The sequence below is a fragment of the Platalea leucorodia genome (genome assembly GCF_965183815.1).
Source record: "Platalea leucorodia genome assembly, chromosome: 7".
NCBI classification, from domain to species: domain Eukaryota; kingdom Metazoa; phylum Chordata; class Aves; order Pelecaniformes; family Threskiornithidae; genus Platalea; species Platalea leucorodia.
The window spans coordinates 3,598,446-3,619,222 of NC_138829.1; the positions used below are offsets into that span (position 1 = coordinate 3,598,446).

Genomic DNA, 20,777 nt, shown 5'->3' on the forward strand with positions numbered 1-20,777 from the left:
AGCGCGGGGCTGGATCCGGGCTGTCCCGTCCCCGGATCTCCAGAGGAACGCTGCAGCTTCCTTGACGCTGGTGCCCAGCTTTGCAAACACGCACACAGCTTTCAGACGGACGTGCCAAGACCTCTGCTGCCTGTGATTTGAGTTTTCTGCCTCTCGTATGAGAAGGGTTTGTCACAGGTTTGCTCTCCACTCTACCTCGGCCACATGTGAGTCCCATTCCTTGCTGACCTGTCCTGCCCTGCATTCAAACCTGGCAGATGCTCCTTCTGAGCTGGAATAGTTGTCTCCTGCAGATGAGTGCAGGCAAGCAAGTGAAAAAGCTCTGCGTAGCCTTGCTCTGCTTCTATCTGTAAATCAGTTTCCAGCAGAAACCCCTTTTTCCTCTTTGCTGAAAGCCACCAGAGGTGCTCTGTGGCAAGAAGGATCTCATCCTCCTGCCCCAGCAGCAGCCCCACGAGCTGTGTCTGTTCCCTTCTGACCCCCGACTGCGTCTGCCGGCAGCAGCTGGGGCTGCAGCAACACGCTGCTGCTCTCGAGCCAGCTACCAGCCAGGTCTGGCGATGCTGCTGCGAAACCAATCTTCACACGGCTTGGAAAAGACAGATTTTAGTCTGGGAGTAAGGAAAAAGGATTCCACTGAGCATGGAAAACTCCCAAGGAGGGGTTTCTCGCCTGGCAGCAAGGCTACGGGGCGGCAGATGTGCTGGTGGGGGCTGATTCCTTCCTTCACGGCTGCATCGCCCGCTGCTTCTGACTCCCACCTCGTTTCTCGCAGCTAGCCTTACGACTCTCCACCTGCATGTCAAAAGCAAGCCCATTTTCCGTGACGGATTAAGTGCCTGGTGTGACAAATGTACTTAAAGTCAGGCAGGAAGACTCCTCTGCAACCTGCAAGGGAGTGTTTAATATTCTAACTGAGCGCCTGCCGGTGCGGGGGTGATGCAGACGCCGCCGGCGTGGCTGGCTGTACACCCCGTGGGCCGGCAAGGACGCCCGTGCGGCTCCATGGTCCCTCTGCTCTCTGTCGTGCACTGCCAGGGGCTGGAGGAGACATCGTGCGGTTCTGGCGTTGTGCAGCCATGCACAGCCCTTAGTGTCTCAGGAGCAACGTTGACAGCGTTGTTTTGTTTTAAATGGAATTAATGAAAACTTCTGAGCTTCCTGTCGTGTAATACAAATCCTGCTGCAACCACATCTTAAACCCTTCTCTGTGGGATGCCTGTCACTGTACCTCCCCAAAGAACATCTTCTGCAAAGGAAAGGGGTGAGAGAGAAATTCTAGCACTGTTCAAGGCTCCTGACATAACCCTTCCTCCTCCCGTCAGCGCTGGCTTTCCTGCAATGATTGCTGAGGTACTGGAGGACCAGCGGAGCGGTTCCCTGTATTGCAATGCTAAGCTTGGGTGGGCTGGACGGGCCCCGAGCGTGCCTGTGAGCAGTGTCCGAGCGCGTCGGGCTGGAGCTGTTGCAACGCCTTACCCTCAGATGTCTGCAGAACCAGCGTCTTGCTGTACGGGCTGACTCCTGTTTTGTTGAAGGCTTTGACACGTGCGCTGTACGTGCTGTTGAAGTGAAGCCCGTCCACCGTGCACATGGTCTCCTTGCCCACGTACACCTCCTGCAAAGCAAGCACAATTAGTGCCCAGACCACGGAGTCCCAGGGCTGGGAGAACAGCTCCCGGCGGTCGTCACGCACAGGGTTCAGCCATGCTCTGCTGTCTGGGGCAGACTTATGAGCACTGGATATGGCTAAAGCAGAGCAAAACGGCCCTATGATTTGTTCCTTGACAATATTGCGCCATAAAACCAGTTTCTGCAGGGCAAAGATACGCTGCTCATATACAACCAAGTCATAAGGCATCAATCCCAGCCAAGTTCCCACTGAATTGCGGAGGAGCTCTGCCAGAGAGAGGAATTTATACAAACTGAGCCTAGGACACAGAAACATCCTTGCAGAAAACAATTTTCCATGCTCTTGGGTGGCAGGATCAAAGCATTCCTTGGAAGAAAACAAGGTGATGGCACCGAATGGGCACCGACTCACCGGCTTCTGCTGCCGCAGCCCTGCTCAGAGGAATGGAGCGAGCAGGGACAGCGGTGAACAGGCCTACAGGCTACTGAAACACACGGCTCACAAAAAGGTGTATTTAGCAGATCCCAAGATAAAGCAAGCCCTGTTTGCTGCCCTTTGTGGAGCAGATGGAGGCTCTGCGCAGGCAGCTCGCCCGCGTGGGAAAGCTTCGCTGCCCTGCTCCCACTCCAGAGCTGCTGCGCTTTGCTGCCCGAGGTGATGGGGTGCTGCTGCTTCCAGAGCCAACGCTTGAACCTGGCCCCTTTCCTCGCAGGTGGGTGCATGTCCCCAGAGCTTATAGGGGTGCTTGCAGGCTCCCCTGCACTGCAGAGCAGAAATGATGGCTTCCACCCCTCCCGAGACCCTGACCAGGGCTGGGAGCAGCCCAAGCCGCAGTGGACCTGGGAACAGCGACGAGTCAGTGCTTGGGGTCAAGGAGCGCAATGTAGGCGTCCTAATGAACCGAGATCGGTGATGGGACGCTAAGGTGGCCCTGATCTACCTGGGCTCCAGCACCCACAGAGCTCTCCGGCAGCCGGTACCCCATGAGAGAGCACAGCTCTCGCTTCACCACCCCAGGCTCGCTGCAAGGAGTCCCTTTGTGGCTTGATGCCCAAAGGCAGGACACGTCCTTGCCTCAGGACATTGTCCCAGTCTCTCCTGCCCGTTTGCGTGGGAGGTAGCTAACAGGCTGGGCTACACACTGACCTGCTCTCGGCAGGGACTGCCACCCATACTGACAAGCTCTGACTGTCACCCGTACTGACGTACTCGCTGGGCAAATCGCTGCCTGACACAGTTGGGCAAATCGCTGCTTTCGGGCAGGACAATGACTCAGTGATCTGAGAGGCCAGCCACATTCCCCTTCGTGCCACCAGCCGTGTCCCATCGGCTGGAGCAGCCCTCTATAACCCCAGAGGCAGGAACACGGCGCACACCCAAGCCCCTTCCCACTGCTGGTGGGAGAAGGGAAGGTTTGGAATTGCCCTTGCCTGGTGGGGGTGGCTGTGCTGAGCCTTGGTCTCCCCCCACCCAGCCTCCTGCTCCCTTCTCTCTCCAGATCCCACCCGCATCGCCTCTCCTCTGCCTCGACTCCGCTCCGGCTCCTGCCTGCCCGAGTTTCTTGTGGATGAATTCAGAAAACACGATGGGCTGGTCCCCGCGCCTGCTCTCGGTGGATGTGAACACGCCAGGATAATTATCAGCGTGTCGGATCAGAGAAAAATCATATTTTAATTGTGTAATTACAGCAATTTAAAAGTCCTCAGGCCTTAAACACCTCTGCTTGCTGGCAGCTGGCAAACCATGAGTTTTTCATGGCAATTAGCATACCTTGCATGAAATATTTAGCAACCTAAAAAGACGGAGCTTCAAATGTGTTCTTTGCATTTGCAAGTCATATAGGTCACTGGAAAGTAATTTCCATGCCCTCAAATAACCTTGACCCTCAAAACAGCCCACAGCTTGTCTGCACCGTCGGCTTCCCTGGGCACCCCAGCAGCGAGTCTCACGTTTTCAGGGAAGGAGGGGACTTGCAAAAAGCGTGGGGAACTCTTTGGTCACTTCATGGCAGGGCACTACTGGAACCAGGAGCAACACCTTGCCACCGGGACTGGCTTCGTGCTCCGAGCACCTACCCTGAACTGGCCGCCGTTGCCGTCGTCGAGCTCGAGGATGTAGCCTTCCACCTGCACCGTCGACAAGGGGGGCTGCTTCCAGGACAAGGTGGCACTGTTGTTGTGGGTGCAACACTCCTCTAGCTGCAGGATCGGGGGGGCCGGCACTGGGGAGGAAACTAAACACAAATTAGTGTAACCCTGGCTGCTAGCACCACAGAGGAGGAGCGGGGGGATAGCCGCCGCAGGCACCTTTCAGCTGGAGCGTGGAGGATGCATTTATTGCCTTGGAAGCCAAGGGATGTAACGGTGATCTCGCGGGTGTGGGGGAGCAGAAAGGACCGTTCTCCAAACAAGCTCCACCATCCTCCACCCCGCAGCCTGGTGAAGCTGAGATTTCCCCAGAGCTTCTCTGCTTTCTTCCTGTTTTCTAATGAATTTTGGTGAAACGCGGCAGCGGAACAATATACCTGGTATAGAACTGCCTGGGATCTTCACAGCAGCCGGTCCCAAACCTGGGACGCCCTCCCAGACACGCTGCAGAGCTGGCTGCAGCCGAGGGCCTGCCCTTACCTACAACCCAGCGGCAAGCGCTGCTCCGCTTTTCCACCACGCAAATTCACTGCAACAAATCCACGTCACAACAAAACAAGGGATGCTGGAGCAGCAGAGACAAACCTCGGGCCCTGCAGAATAGGGAGTGCCTGACCTTTTTTGCCAGAGTCCGTCCTGAAAGGGGAGGTGATTGCACAAATTGTGAGGCTTGGTGAAGAGATGCGTGTCTCTCGACGATGCTGTTTTAGTGCTAGGCAATGATAGCCCTTGACCTGCCAAAAAAAGGCTCGGGGTCCTTCCACGCCGTCCCAAGCAGAGCACCCACTCCGGGGGTCCCCATGGGGCCCCCAGGGCTGCCTCCTCTGCCAGCTCAGCCAGCAAACAGCTCTTGCTGCTGAACACCTCCCGGGGAGGCACAAGAGGCACAAGCACATTTCAGAGAGGTCCCCAAACAGGCACCAGACGGTCCCTGTCCTCAGCCTCTGCACGCCGCTGGAACTGAAGCTGGGACGCTGTGCACCCTGTAGCCTACATAGGGGACATAAAGGACTGTCGGGGCTTTTTCTGCTCCAACTGCTGTATTTGGGCATCTGCAGGTGTGTAATGCACCCCACTTCTCTGCAAAGCATGGAGGGGCGACAGCAGGACAGGGAAAGGGGATGTCCACTGACACATCCCATCCCCTGGCCAAGGAGAGCCCTCCCAAACTTCCTCCCAACACAGCTGCTCGTCCTCCATCCTCATCCTCACTGCCCAAAGTCTGACAAGAGCCAGCGATAAAAAAGACATGGAGAATCCAGACAAGATGTGGAGGAGACACGGATGCCTGGGAGAGAAAAGATGGGACTCGCTGGCAAAGGTCCACCGTTCACCACCTCCCTCTGCAACTCCACCTCCTGGGTTGGATCCTCAGCAGGAACCACCAGGCTGAGAGCCTGGAAAAACCGAGCGGAGAAAGACCTCGTGTTACAGCTAACACAGCAGAAGGGATGCTGCTCATGCCCAGCACGTGCTGGCAATGGATGCGGGATGCCCTGTACCTATTGCTCACCTCTGCTCTTTATCGAGACCTCTGGTGTTGCCCTGCCTCCCCCGGTGCTGCCAGACGTGTTGGGGATCCAAACCCAACCTTCTGCAAAGTCTACAAAACACCAACTTATTTCCACAGGGAGGGTGAGACGAGAGGACAGCCTATGTCAGCTCCGCCCAGCCTCCACAGAGGAGGGCGGGCAGCTAAACTAGCAGCAGATCTGTTCTTGTTAATTAAAAATAACCCTCCGGGCTAAACTGAAAGAAGGGAGGGCAGGAACACACTAATGTCTCCATGACTTGTGTGTAAGCAAAACAGTAATCCAGCCCTCGCTGGGTTTGGCTGCCCTAGCTATCAAAAAATGTTACCGACACTTCAAATTAATGGCTTGGCTAACGATGAGCAACGAGGAGCGCTCCCAGCAGCCATGCCCAACGCACCCCTCTCACTGCAGCAAATACCAGCGGGGCCACGACTTGAAGACACTTCTTATCGTTTCAGAGGAAGCGCGTGGTCAACAGCCTTCCTGCGTCTGACCGCTGAGAAACGCTGGTGTGCGCAAGTGGCTCCCACGTCAGGAAACCCAGCCTTCAGGGCAATGAAGAGCCAGGCCAGACCCGCAGCTGGTGGCCTTTCCTCCAGGCAGCTCATTTGCACCAGCTGAAGGCCTACATTCAGTGTCCTCCCTGTGTCACAGTCCATTTGCATCTTCTGGCAGCTTCCCAGGGCTTGCCAAGTTGCTAATTGCTCACAGGTTGCAGCAGCTCTCTGCTTCCTGCAAAGTGATGCAAATGCAGCGGCTCTCCGTGGCACGGGAGAGTAAGCGCAAGAGGGAACGGAGAATAAGGAGGAAATTAAAATTGAAATTAAGGTCTAAAACAACAGCGAGGAGACGGGAGGGAGGAAAGACCCTGAGCTAAGTGGCATGGCTCTTTTGTGCCTTTGTGTTTGGAGGGACAAGGTGGCTGCCTGCAGCAGGCAGCTCGCTAGCTGCCCCGTGCCAGATGCTGCTCAGGACTGAGCAAGCGAGCGTGTGTGAGCAGAGGTTTGGGAAGTGCCTTGTGCTGCTCCCAAGACCCTGGTCCCCAACCTCCACCAGCTGAGCAGGGATCAGCCTGGCTCTCCTGGCTCTGCAGAGCACTCTCTAAAGCACTGCCAGGCAAAACCAAGCTCCCGACACCTTGATCTGGCACACAGCTGCCCAGGGATCAGAGGCAGGCAGGCAGGCAGATGGCCCAGGGGTGCAAAATACACGGGAACAGGCATAACTCTGGTTCTGGGGTGCTCAGTCTTGCTGGGAGAAGCTAAGAAACTGTCCTCTGCTGCCCCTTCCCTGTGATGAGTTGCATGGAAGCACTCAGCGTGAGCAGAGACAGGCTTTTGAAAGGCACTGGAAATATTCTTACCTTTCATCTGCACAAAGTCGAGCTGGTGGATGGACTGCAGCAGAGGGGCGTTGTCAAGGTTCAGGTCGAAGTCCGTGGTCATCCGGGGTGTGAGCGTCCCCTTTCCCCACTGGTCCTCGGTTAAGTGCACTCTCCTGATGAGAGCGTCGGAGATCTGGTGGCAAGGAGCAGCCTCAGCTACCGAGGGCCACCTGGGCTGCGTGCCGTGCCTTGTCCCTACCCTGCTCTCCAGCTTCCCCGCATCTCCCAGGCTGCCACTTCTGTCCCTGACTGCCAAAGGCTGGGACATCACGCGCCGTTTCTGGCATCGCCCTTTGCTGCAGGCTCAGATTGGCAGAGGGACCCTAGAGGCTTTGGGGACGATTTTAAAGGCAGGGTCTAGTACCAAAGGGACCAGCCCAGGAATGAACAGTGGGATGCAGTTCCCAAGTGCTGTATGTCCGTCTCCCGCTGGAGAACCATGACACAGCACGTTATGATCACTGCTCCAGAGATACACCACCCTCTGCTGCAACCCTCTGGCTCTGCGGGCAGAGTAAGAAATGTCCCTGGCCTGGTTCTGCTTCTGTCCTGCTGTGACTTGGAGCCGATGAGAGGCTGGCCCTTGATTTTATGGCTGGAAAAGCTGGGGACATCGTCCTTGGTGTAACTCCCCCAACTCTGCTGCGTTACCCCAGGGCTCTGGTCTGTGCAATGCCCTTCCCACTCCCCTGGTAGCCCAGATGCGAGCAGCTCCGCACCAACCTGCAGGAAGCCGCTGGGGTCGTTCTCCTTGATGACCTCCAGGCAGTACTCCATCAGGCCCGTGGTCTGGCGCAGCTTGACCGTGCAGTGAGAAATCTGGTCTCGTACCACCTGCAATGGGACAAGGAGAGCAGCGTTGCTCGGAGCTGCGGGGTTTTGGGAGACGGGGAGCAAACTGGCTTCGGTGCTGCGTGGGCACAGGGACCGGGTCAGGGCAACGTGGAGGGAGACAAAGACTCAAGGGAAGAGAAGAAAGCAGAACTGGCCAATACGCCGAATTCCAGATCTCTGAAAACCTTGTGAACAACAAGAAGCCTTGTTTAGCTCAAATTAACCCACGTAATTATTCAAAGCAGTAGGGCAGGTCCTTGCTCTGTCTTTAATTAAGACAGCTTCCAAATGACAGCTTAGGAACCCCATGCAAAGCAAATGCCTACCTCCACAGATACGCAGCTGCTGCTGCAGCCTCCACGGGGCTGCCCTATCCATCCTCGGCGCAGAGCCGGGCTGCGGGCTTGGCTCTGGGGCAGCTGTACCCAACCGCCCCGGGTGAGGAGCGAGCCTGGTATTTTGGTATTTCCAAGAGAAATGAATGCACCACCTCCCCCAGCTTCAGCTCTGACTAATGATCTGTTTGAGATGCTCATCCGCCCATCAGCTGAGATGGACCACGCTGCAGAATTGCCTCATTTTCTCCACCGGCTGCAGCCTGGGGATGAGCTCAGAGGGAGAGGTGTGCCAGCGAGAGGAGATAAATCCTGCACGCCTTGTGGCAGGGCTCCCTACAGCGTGCCAAGCTCTGCCTGGGGCTGCCCAGGCTGCACGCTATAGCACTTCTTCTTGCACCCACGGATGGTTCCCCCTGGGGAACGTGTTTCAGCATCCCAGCAGCAGAATAAAACCAAGCGTGCAGTTTGGCCGGGGCTCTGCTGCCCTTTCCTGCAACACAGCGGGGAGGACGGGGTTCAGGCTCCGATACCGCGAGGGTGTATTTGAAGGTCGGCTGGTCCTTCAGAGCGACTGCAAGGTGCTCCCTCAGGCTGAATCCCCGCAGAGGGAGACAGTGCAAGGTCTGCGCCCGGCATCAGCGGGATTTCTGCAGCGGAACAGACAGACGGACCTGGCGGTGGACGGGCGATTGGCAGAGCAGCTCAGAAAGAGAGGTTTTATGCTTTAGAGGAACATACCCATGGCGGATAGTGGTTTTTTTTCTGGAAGAGCTTTAAAGCTGTGTAAAGTTCTTCACTAGGACTGAACAAAAGCTATGCAGCTCTAGAGAGCACAGCTATTCAGGGTGTTACAGGCAGTAAAGATGAGCTTTGCATCAGCATCTGCAGCGGGAGGGAAAAGACTGCAATAAGCAGCGATTAACATTTCTGAAAGCGCAGTTGTGTCCTCGGCACCGCAGTAGGTGAATCCCAGCGCTCAAGTGACCACGGTGGGCTGAGGAGCACCTCCTCCTGTGAGCACCCCTACGGTCTGAGGGACAGCCAGGTGAAACCAAGCCCATGTCAGCCTCCTGCAGTGAATGAACCTGGGTTTCAAGGGGGGGTGATGACTCCTGCAGGGCAATTAATCACATCATGTGTTGCTTAATTATCACTTAATCACCTCGACTTAATCACCTAACAGGAAGAAAAGAATCACCAGTCCTGCAACTTGGGGCAACAGATCTGCTTCTGTGAAACGCTATGACACACTCTCCTAGCCAGCTCCTTTTTTTTTTTTTTTTTTTAGGGAGCTGCTGTTTGCAGAGCCACCCCTGAGACTGCTTTTAGCAATCCCAGCCTGATGTTTCCTCCCGGGCGCTGGGGAGCCAGCGCACCCCATGTGCAGGGCGGACAAGGCAGCAGAGGGAGCTCCTATATTGCTCCTCTAGACCAAGACGTGCGGACGGAGGCTTGCAGAGATGCTGGATCGCTCTGAGATGGGGCTAGCGAGCAGCATGATGGGCCCACACCGGTTTTGGCCTCAAACGCTGTCATCAGAGGGAAAACTTCATTCAGTGCCAGTTTCTAATGCTTGAGTGCACTGCAACGGGTCTGCTGGGATGGAGCAGAGGCAGCAGCTAGTCCTGGAGATCTGGACGCCTACGCTGACCTCTTCCAAAAGCATGGGCAAGCCCCTGGATGCCCTTCCTCCGTGGGGATGGTCGGTCCTTCAGGGTGGGATCCAGAAGGTGCAGCGGGGGTGCAAAGCCTTGCAGCAACCTGCAGCCCCTGCCATGCAACGCGAAGCAGCCCCTTGCATTAATTTGATCTCTTCTGCCCAGAGAGAGGGTGTTGGGGGGTCGATTTGCTCTTGCAAGGGTTGTTGGCCATATGGATGGAGGGTCTCCCAGCTGCAGACTGTGGTGTTACCACAGAGTGCGAGACGAGCCCAGCCTGCGGGCTCCAACCTTGCTGTCTGAGCATATCCTGACTGCAACTACCGAGCCAGAGCAAGGTTTTGCATTCGCTGCCTGCTGGGCTGCAGATGGGCAAGCAGGAATCACACCCTGAACGCCCAGAAAAGCAGCCTCCTTCTTTCATGCGAGACCCCTCTCTGGGGAAATGCACATGCCGCCAGGAAGGCAGCAAAGATGAGACTGATAAAACAATCTTCTTATCTTCTCTGCAGCTTAAATCTCTGTCTGGTTTGCCCTGGATAATGAATTTGTGAGCCTCTCCCTGCCCGAGTAGATGCTTTCGAAGTATTACCAGCAGAATTGCCATCTGCTACCACCAGCCAGACACGAGCCTCCAAGAAACAGCATTTGCTCGGTGAAGACAGGGACGGTGTCCCAGGACAGCCCCGGCCACGCGGCTGGCTCCCCGGCACCCTCTTGGCCAAGAGACGGGGTTACCGATGAGGCAAGGGGACCTGCCACCGCTGCGCCGCTGTCAGCCTGAGACCTGCGGGGCTCCTGGCACTGTCTGGGAGGAGGGAGCCGGGGCACGGAGATGTCAGCCCCGGCTTTGCCCCTCTGCCCTGCTGGCTCCCCGGCAGCAGGGTGAGGCGAGGCCAGCACCAGGCAGCTCCAGGCTGTCATTACCGAGGTTCCTGGCAGATTATCCCTGCTAATAAAGGTCTTGTCTGGAGTGGAAGTGCTTGCTGCAGGCTGCCACTGAGGCACGTAAATCTTTATGCATGTAGGTGCAAACTGAGATACAAGAAATTCCGTTTAAACGTAACAAAAAGCTTTTTTTCCCATAAAGGTCATCAAAGACCAGAACAGAGAGCCTGTGGAGTCTCCAGCCTCAAACCCCGACCGGAGGCAGCCTGCTCTAGGTGCTCAGAAACTGCACCCAAAGCAGCGGCTGTGGCTCTGTCCCAGCCCGCACCTTTAGCCCCAGCGATCCTGCCCTTCTGTAACTCTGTGATCCCCTTCGGGGCTCCAGCACCTCTTCATCTGGAGAACTAAAGCATAAAACAGCAGTTTAATTGCAGCACCTACACAGCAGGCAGCAGAAACCCACGTTTCCCTTCACCACCAATAAACTGTTTTCAAGTCAAGACGAGGGATCTTTGGTTGGGACCTAGCGGGGCTTTGTGGCTTTCAGCTTCTGCACTGCACACAAGAGAAATGGGAACAGTGAGACTCCATGAGTCGCTTTGATTAGGGAAATGAAAGGTTTTAAAAATAAAACATAACCATCTCCCACACCTTTGAAGGTACGGTCTAAACCCAGTGGGGCCAGTGAAGCCCACAAGTTTTCCATATGGCCTTAAGCATCCTGTGGTTCTCCCCATGCCTCCCACTCCCTGGGGTACCTCAGCTCCCTGTTACCCCAGGAATGAAGAGTATTTCGATGAAGAAAGCTGAAAGCAAAATTTGGAAGTTCCTCAAGCCTTTGACTCGTGCAAGCAAATGAGGCAGTGTTGGGCTGAGGGGCAGCCTCAGGAGGCCTCAGAAGGCTTGCAGGATTCACCAGACCGCCAGGAAAACCAGGCTGCCACCAATTCTGCATGGAGGTAGATGGTTTACAAACCTTTCCTGAAACTACGCGGGTAACACACCCCACTGAACGGTGGCATCTTCTGGGAAAGGGCTGTGGCTCAGCTGGCGAGGGGATTTGGGCAGCTCCATACATTTTATTTGCGGTTGTTTTTACGAAGTGCCTTTTTTTCCCTCTAGATGCCAATGGAGGCAACAGCCAGAACCTGCCTGCTAATTACAGCCTATAAAAAGGACTTTTGCTGTGCACTCACAGCAGTTCACTACTACCTTAAAATAGGAAATTTATTTCAAGAGCTTTTCTTCCCTGTAAGATGACATTAACTATAATTTACATTTTAATACAGCTCCTAGAAGGTAATAACATCTGCACTCATCTCTACTTAAATGTCTTCCTCACCTTCCTCCTCTTTTTAGTACTTGGCTAGATAACCGGTTTTCAAAGCACTCAACCTCACTTGAACCTGGGCTCCTCAGCGCCCGGGACGAGCCCTGCCGGGGACGTCAGGTGGAGGACGCGGAGCCTCCTCACCCTCGGCACACCGTGGCCGGGGTACGGTCACCTGCACGGCCGTGGGGATGGAGGGTGGTGGCACGGGGAGCAGTGCTGCTCTGCTTCGCCGCAGTGCTGCAATCCCAGATGGAAAAATCCCCGGGATAGATCCCGACGGTTTGATTGTGCTGAATCCTACAATCACACGTCCTCCGAGCAGAGCATTTCCAGGTGGATGTTTCCATGGTGACTTGCCTCTCGCTACTGGGAGAGGAGGCTCAGGCTGGAGCTGGGAAAAGCGGAGCTGCTGCGTCAACACCCCCGTGCGACGCTGCCGGCGGCACGTCCTGGAGGCTTGCACAAGCCCGTTTTGATCAAAGGTACCGGCGAGCATGGGAAGGTGCGATATGGAGACCTGGTCTCCAGTGTGGAGCCACTGGAGAACGTGGCACATGGACAGGTGCTACGGAGGACAGACTCGATCCAGCTCTTCAACAAAACAAGTGGAAAGCTTGAGGGACATCAGAAAACCAGAGGCACTCCCTGCAGCCCGATCACAGCTCTGCAGAGCTCCTCAGCCCCGGCTCGTGGTGCCAGTGCCCTTCCCAAGGTGAGCAGACACCATGGCAGGGGGAAAACAGGGCAGAGCACAGAGGGATTTGTAAGGGAAAGCAGCGGTCTGGTATCTGCATCTTCAGGAAATAATGCATCTCCTGATGCATTATTATCTGACCTGTGTGTCCTGTCTGGTGTTTCCGTACAGAAATGGTACGGTACAGGAAACCAAACCTGTGCTTCTGTCCTGTTCCTCATCCTTTCACACCAGTCCTGATCACCAGTGATCTAATCCAATGGGGGACACCAAATTCCCTTGGGCTTCCTGGCAAATCCTGACTGTATCCCCTGAAGAAGGGTCATGGACCAGCAATTCATTTCTGGAGATCATGATGGACAGAAGCTCTTGGTGAGCGGTTCCTGTATAATTAGCTCCCCTGGGAAATGTGACGGCCGCTGTTTGCCCGCAAGGGCTCTGCAGCCAAAGCACCGTGGGGAAATCACAGAGCAAAGGCACCCCATGACCTGAAGGCCAGAACAAGGCCAGAATTGTCCACCACGCTGCCGAGAGCTTAAAGGAGGCGCACACAGAGCTCAGTCCATGTGTACTGTGAACTAAGGAGAGATTTCTCCCTGGGAAAACACCGCAGGGAAGCCTCTGTGTCCCCTGCTCAAAACCGCCTGTGCCGTAGGGCATCTTCCCCTGGGGAAGACCATACTGGTCCTTGGAAAACCAGGGCCAGCAATGAGGAGCAGGACAGACAAGGAGGTCTGTCCTGGAGGTGGAGCAGGCACTCACTGCTCCTCCAGATGCTACTTTTTAAAGCCTGGGTTCTTAATCTGAATCCGAGTGTAGGGGGAGGCTGGGGAAAGGCAGGGAAACATCCCTTCCGAGTTCATTACCTCCCAACCCTCTCCCTGCTCCAGAGCAATTAGTGTTGGCCCACAGGCAAACCTGGATTTGTGCCTGCCTCCATGAAATATGTGTCAAGCCAAAGTAGGTCAGTCCTAAAGCCGAGCCAAGCCCAACTCCGGGCGCCGCACAGGAATGGGAGCTTGGGCTCCCCGGTGAAAGGCACCCATGGCATGGTACCAGCCGGCAGGCTCTGTCCCTCCGTGCCTCTCCTCCTGGCTCACACGGTGCCATACCGTGCCGTGATGGCCACCAGCAGGGAGGAGGGGCAGCCCACGGAGAGACTGGCTGCAGCCAGGGCGCTGCGGCTCCGCGCCGGCTCCTGGAGCAACCAGTTTGGATCTGAAAGGGCTCCTGGGTGGCACAGCTACACCTCACCGGTCATTCTATCCGCTCTCCTCCTCCTCAGCTGACTTGCCCTGGGGACATGGCAGTGGCTAGAGGACACGCGGGCCAGGCTAGGATGTTTCGGACTGGTCTCCTATGGGAAGGGGTGAAGCTATCACCACAGGCCAGCAGCCGACGTTGTCCTGTCCTAATGTGAACATCAAGCAGGACAAGCCCCGTGGCCCTGCAGCAGGACCCACCACGGGTCCAAATTCAGCGCAAAGCGCGTGCCAGGGCACGTGCAGGAAGGGACGGCGCTGAGCACGCAGCATGCTGCTGCCGACGGGGCAGGCGAGGTGGGGAGGCAGCTCCTCTGCTGCACAGTTTCACACCCGGCACACCATCATTCCTGACACCCTGGAAGGATTCCTGCTCCCTCTGCAACACTTCCAGGGCTCCAGAGCCTCGGGGAGAAAGCCGGGGGCTTTGTTAACCCCCCCAGCCAGCCCCAGCCTCGGCAGCGGGGGGGATGTCCCGTTGGGAGGCAGCTGCTCCAGGCACAATGCTGCTCCCCTTCCATGTCTCCTCGCATTCCCCTGACCCCTTCAGCGAGGCCAGCCCAGCCCGTGCCCAGCTGGAGCTGCAGGTGCTGCCTTTCATGGAATCACAGAACCGTTTAGGTTGGAAAAGACCTTGAAGGTCATCGAGTCCAACCGTTAACCCAGCACTGCCAAGGCCACCACTAAACCATGGCCCTCAGCACCACATCTCCCCGGCTTTTAAATCCCCCCAGGGATGGGGACTCAACCCCTGCCCTGGGCAGCCTGGGCCAGGGCCTGACAGCCCTTTGGGGGAAGAAGTTTTTCCTAAAATCCAACCCAAACCTGCCCTGGCGCAGCTTGAGGCCGTTCCCTCTCATCCTAAAGGCCCTTTCCTTTGTCCAGGGGGTTTCTTGGAGGGGGCAAAGGGGGAACAGCCCCATGCGGCAATGGCCTGGGCAGCCCCTTCCCCTGGGTGACAGCACACGGGGACAGCAGCAGTGCCAGGGACGGGGGTGCAGGGGACCAGGCCGCAGGGCTGGTGGTGAACGCTCGCCTCGGTGGCCTGGTGTGGCTGGGGGACCCTCTGCGTGCCCAAGGAGGACAGCGGGGAGGTACCCAACAGGAGTGAGACTCTCCTGCACCCCCTGTCCCGTCTGCAGCTTGTGAAAGAAAGCAAGGCCCTCTCTGTCCCCGTCCCCAAAGCAGAGGGGAAGGATGTGCGTTCACCTGGGCTGCGTGCCAAAGCTGTGCGTCCCAGCCTGACGACGCTGAAGCCCCGGGAGGCAAATCTCAGTGTGCAAGACCCCAGCTGGCACTCGGGTGGGTCAGCGCTGCATGACTCTCCCCATACAAGGCTAAAAGTTCAAGGCACAGCTGCATTTATTACCTACCTTTTCCACCCCCCCGCAAGAATTGAAAGGGAAAATCAAATAATTTCAGGCTAAAAATCTGACCAACACTCCACAGGCTGCAGAGCACAGGGGAGAAGCGTCTGGATTTTAAACACCAGCTGCCGTGATGCTACTGATAACTGGATGCAGGCTCGTGTGCCGCGGCTGCTGGAGCACGCAGCGCCACGGAGCCCCTCCTGCCCGTGCAGCTCCCTTCCCGCGGCGTGTGGGGAGCTGCAAGAGCTCAGTCCTTCAGGGAGGGAGGCTCGAGGGCTGATTTTAAGAGTCAGTCTGAAAGCCGGGGGCTGTTTCTTCTTTTAAGGGCCAGGCGCGCCTAATGACAAAGCCCGGCTGGTAACAAGGGCGGACAGAGGTGGGATGTACATGTGCATGTGTTGGGGGGACAGGCAATATGGGAAGAGCAAGCAGTGGGATGCAGTTCCCTTCCTCCAGCCAAAATGTGAAAGGTCTCTTCGGGTTGTGCTGAGCAGGGAAATTGCTTTGTGCTGCCTGGCTTTGTGAGAGTTTAATTAACCATGCCCTGAAGGGGAAGAGGGAAAGAGAGCCCACCAGGCCGTGGGGATCCCCTCTGCGCCTAGAAGACAGGCTGGCGGCCTGGCATGCCTATCTGGGGTTGCGCTTTATTGTCAGACACCGAGCACTGATGCTGGGCTTGGTCCCACAAAGCTGCTATTGTCCATGTCCTGATGGAAATGCTCACAAGCCCTCGTGTTGCCGTGCCCATCGTCTGCAGGCAGACTGGCGGCTGGTGGCTTCCTCCCTCATTTTAGGCAGGTCCAGGAATCCCTTTGGGAGCCTCCTGGATGGCCCAAAGCAAGACCAGGGGGGATGCAAGTGAAGCCAGAGAAGACATACAGATGTTTCTAGCCCAAATACTGAAATGCCTTTGGAAGAGAGACCCTGGGAGCACAAAGTGATGTCGGTGTGAAATGCCTCTGCTGGCCCATACTAGTGATGGCCAGGGTGCAGCTACCTTGTCCAACAGATACTGGGCGCTGCTACACCCGTTCCACTGGTCCCCGGTGAGGTTTGGCCCGTTCCTTCCCTTCTCAGCCCCAAACCAGCTGAAAAGTTGTGGTGTAGTGACTGCAGGAACGACACAAGCCAGGAGCCCGTTTGCACAGCTCACATCTAGAGCTGCATCTCAGCTCTCCCAATGCCAACAATTCACCTCTCAGGGCAGCCACGGCCCTGGGGCCAGGAGGTGCTCACCAAGCACAGAAAACAGAGCAATTCCTGCTCCTGCCTGATGACAAAACTGGCATCTCATGACACCAAGTGCTCCAGGACTTCAGCTGAAGGCAGCAGAAGTTCCAGGCACTCAGCATCCTGCAGGATCATGCTAGTAGCTCAAAAGCAACACGGGGCGTGACTAAGGTCCTTTTCCATCCTGTGGATGATGTACACACGGCTCTGCTGACCTAATGACTACTATTTGGGCCAGTAATGGGGTAATTCAGTGGGAACCACCACCTGGAGGAAGCAGCACTTTGCTCAGGGCCCGTCACGCTGGGAGCGGGCTGAGCATCTGCAGCAAAATGGAATTCAGCTAATGTGAAAAGCAAGAAGAGTGGCGTCCTAGCAACCTCCCCGCTCCTCCCGTGGTGCTTCACCCCAACAAACAACATCACAGTCCTCGTCCCCGTCCGGCGCCGACCCTGCAGAACGCTCTCCGACCAGCCCAGCCGCTGGGTAGGGGCTCACCTTCAGCTTGTGCTCGTGCTCCTTGTTGACCCGGGACAGCAGCTGGGCTTTCCTTCTGTTGAGGGCGTCGATGAGGGCGTCACACTGGGCCACCAGGCAGGCCTCGAACTCCACGCTGTTCTCCTGCGGGTCAGAGCAGAGCATCACAGCCCAGGGCACGTCTCCGCTTCAACTGGGAAACCTGATTTTTTTTATGATACCACATGGGTTATTTTTATATGTGCAGCTGCACCACTGCAACACACAAATCCATACCATTAGCATGTGGGGTGCTTACACCTTTGGCTCATGGCAAATGTGGTGGTGGCAGGTGAGGAACAGGTTTGGTACGTCCTGCCACAGCCTTGGATCTGCCCGGGGCAGAGACGGGAAGGGCTGGGGTCTCCGCTGCTCGCTCTGTGACACAGGCAGCTTTGGGAGCAGCAGTTTTGGGGGGGGCTGCAGGGGGTAATATGAAAAGTCAGGTGCTGATTGTGGGCCCCTTTGGGAGAGCACCCACCAAACCAAGCCAGGGAGATGGGGCAGGGGATTGCAGAGAGCAGCTCAGCCCCGTGGGAAGGGGCTGTTCCTCGGCCAGGAGACACGGTACCTGGATTTGCTGCACCATGTTGCGGAGTTGGACCAGGAACTCTTTCGCTTCCTTGGCTCTGTCCGACAACCCGTTCAGGGCCTGGGAAAGCTGGCTCTGCGGAGGGAAGAAAGAGCAGGGTCATTTCCATGTCCTGGACTCATCCTTGTGCTGGAGGAGCTGACGCCTGTGTGATTTGGGCTGGGGATGGACTGCAGCCCAGCACTGCCTTCCCGGGGCGCGCAGCCTTCAGCAACCCAACGAGGTGTCCTGCCCCTGCTGCCCTGAGTGTAAGGAGAGGAAAAGGAGGGTTAGCCATCATCCCTGGGACTGGGAAGCAGATATTCAGTGTCCACCTCCTCCACAGGCTTCCCTGGGTGATCAGAGACAAGCCACATCCATCCTAGGTCTTGGAGTGAGCCAGTCAATACCTCCCCTGGATCTGTGCTCTCCAGGCAGCCAGACACCAAAAATCCTGTGGGATCTGACCCATGTCTGCTGAGGATGATCAGCAAAAGGGCACACCTGAATCAGACTGAAAATCTCCCAAATCCCTCCTGAAAACTAAGGTAATAGCAACTGAGCTGAGCTGAGCTGCACAGCACGGAAATACTAACGATCATGTCTTGTGCTTTTTCATTCTCCTGGCACTTTCCAAACATTAACTCCAGAATCTTCCCCTTTTGTCGTGATTTCAGTAAGAGTTATTATCTCAAGAGCCGGGCAAATCACCCATGACAATTTACCTCCGGGAGAGATTTTGCCTCTTTTGTGGGCTGCAAAATGCCTGCAAACAGCATGCAGGTTTTGAGGTGTGATCTTTCTTTGTGGCAGATGCAGAAGGGGACCCAGAAGATGGCTGATGTCCCCAAATCTCCAAAAAGCTAATGTGACCGTCCCTGCTGTGGTCAGGACGCTGGCACCTGCCCCGTGGTGCCGTGCTCCCCCGGAGGCTGGTGAGACAGGAGAGGGGAGCAGGGGCAGTGACGGTGCAGCAGGGATGCGAGGTCACCGGAGCGCAGCGCCTGCTGAGATGGCGCTGGGCTGAAATCAAGAAAAAAAGAATTGCTATTGAAAAGACGAGGTAACAAACGAATGGCAACCGTTGAATGGCTCAGAAAATGACCTTACTGCTGCTTCCCCTGGAGATGTTAATATAACCCTAGTGATTTCTGCATTTCCTTTGTAATTTATCATGCCCGAGTCATTAGGATGTGGAGCTAATCAGCGAATGCATCTCTAATAAAACCAGGATTGCTAAGTCAGCGCAGCAGGGCCTTCCCGTCTCTCCTCCCCGAGCAAAGGCTGGAGGAGAGCCGAGGTCGGAGCCCGAGCTGCTCCCCGCGGCGCTGGCAGCCCCACGCACCGCAGGGATGACCCAGCCCTGCCTCCTCCCCTCCGCCGTGCCCCTGCAAAAGCCTCCGTCGCCCTGCCCCACGCTTGCCCTCCACAGCCCACACATGGCTCCAGCCCTCCCGGATTTAGGAAGATGTCTTAAGCAAGGTGGTTTGCTGGGAACCGAGCACCGCAGGGCCCTGGTCTTCGATAACACAGGCAATTAATAGAGAAAATCAGCGGGAGTTTGTTATGTTTACAAGCTCCTCATTAAAATTGCAGCATGGTGGGTTTTTTCCTTTAACCAAGTCTTTGGAAGGCTTTTTTTTCTATCAACATCCATTTCAGAAAGGGGATCTTTATATCAACATAATCTTTGAGGCTTTCCTAATGGGAAAGCATTTTAAATGCGCTCTTAAAATTTAATAAGAGCTCTGCAATGCCAGTGTGCACTCTGTATGTGCAGCTCCTGCACCCCGGACACCCCAGTCTCACAGCACAGCGGCTTCCATGGCGCAGCCACAAAAAGTCCACACAAAGATGGTCCATCGCCCCCAGAGCCTCCCTCCTTGAGGTCTTACACCGCATTCCCCTCCTCAGCTCAGCCCTTCCCTCCGCTCCAGATGTTCTCAATGCCACCGGTGCCTGCAAGCAAGGGCAGGTGTACGAACTAGTCCAGAAACTTTAATATTTTTATCTTTTCATAATCATAAGGTTGATGAAGCATACAGTGGACACCTGGCCTCATCCCTTGTCCCTGGCATGGAGGCTGGGGTGCTGACACTGGCCTGCCCAGCTCACAGGGATGTGCACTAGAATCACAGAATTGTTTAGGTTGGAAAAGACCCTTAAGATCATCGAGTCCAACCGTTAACCCAGCACTGCCAAGCCCACCACTAAACCATGGCCCTAAGCACCACATCTCCCCAGCTTTTAAATACCTCCAGGGATGGGGACTCCACCACTGCCCTGGGCAGTCTGGGCCAGGGCCTGACAGCCCTTTGGGGGAAGAAGTTTTTCCTAAAATCCAACCTAAACCTGCCCTGGCGCAGCTTGAGGCCGTTCCCTCTTGTCCCATAGAATCACAGAATCGTTTAGGTTGGAAAAGACCTTTAAGATCACCAAGTCCAACCGTTAACCCAGCACTCACTTGCGACTTGGCAGAAGAGACTGACACCCACCAGTAAGAGCTGCGCAAAGCTGGGGTGTTTTCAAGTTAGTACGTATGGTGGCCACAGTCTCCTCACTGGAAAGGGGAGGTCTAAGGTTTGTTTTTTCATCGGCATGAGCTTCATGCTGGTCTCCAGGAAGGGTCCCCACGACGCCGAGGCTCTCCCGGAGCGGACACACGTTCCTGGACACGTCCCCTTTAAAACAAACATCTGCCCAGCTCCCCCACTGCATCCCTGCTGCTCAGGGCAAGAGTCACCCCGCCGGGGACTCGGAGCTGCAAGCCAGCACGGTTAGCCCATTAAACAAGGTTAATTAATGCTACACGACAACGGAGCGCGTACGGGAATGCGCGCAGGGACTCGCGGGCATGCCTGAATGTATTCATTAAGGGCAGCGCTGCAGGCGCAGTGACAACGTGATTCATAACCGTACACCACAAACAAAGTCCTTCTGGTTTCTGTTATTATGTTAATAAGTCAGAGGCTGCAGAGAGAAATTAAATGACTGATTGGGTCCATAAATTCTACAGGTACCTTCCATGACCCCTGGAGCAAGCCCAAGCTTTAATGCAGTCTGTCGCTTCGGAGAAGGATTTAATCGCTGGACACGGAAGGCAGAGTCACAGGTTTCCCACGAGCGTGTGATCTCCACGAAGGGAGCAGGAGATGGAGACTCAGGAGGAGTCCCCTGTGCGAGAGCAGGGGGTCGGAGGGACCTTGAGCCTTGTCTCCTGCGGCTGCTGTACCAGATCGGGGGAATAAAGATGCTGTTAATATTTCTGACACGCGCTGGAGGGATCTCTCCTCCCCGCGAAAAGCTGGAACGTTGCACTTTGCATCTCCATGTGGAAACAAAATCTTTGGGGCTGCTCGAGGCCAGGAACCCCACTCTGGGGAC

General features: G+C 55.9%; 1 protein-coding gene across 19 annotated transcripts in view; it reads right to left on the minus strand.

Moving 5' to 3' along the window:
* Positions 1-20,777, minus strand: part of TRIM9 (tripartite motif containing 9) — a gene marked incomplete at its 5' end in the record, with an annotated part of 67,827 nt that overhangs the window by 11,407 nt on the left and 35,643 nt on the right. For 10 of the 19 annotated variants that reach the window (XM_082318896.1, XM_082318893.1, XM_082318892.1 and 7 more), the window contains 6 exons: positions 1,480-1,618; positions 3,709-3,866; positions 6,679-6,832; positions 7,423-7,533; positions 16,805-16,927; positions 17,394-17,489. In XM_082318896.1, coding sequence (XP_082175022.1) covers positions 1,480-1,618; positions 3,709-3,866; positions 6,679-6,832; positions 7,423-7,533; positions 16,805-16,927; positions 17,394-17,489 — 781 coding nt within the window. The remainder of the gene's footprint in view (positions 1-1,479; positions 1,619-3,708; positions 3,867-6,678; positions 6,833-7,422; positions 7,534-16,804; positions 16,928-17,393; positions 17,490-20,777) is intronic. The other 9 variants (XM_082318895.1, XM_082318906.1, XM_082318902.1 and 6 more) reach the window with 5 other exon arrangements.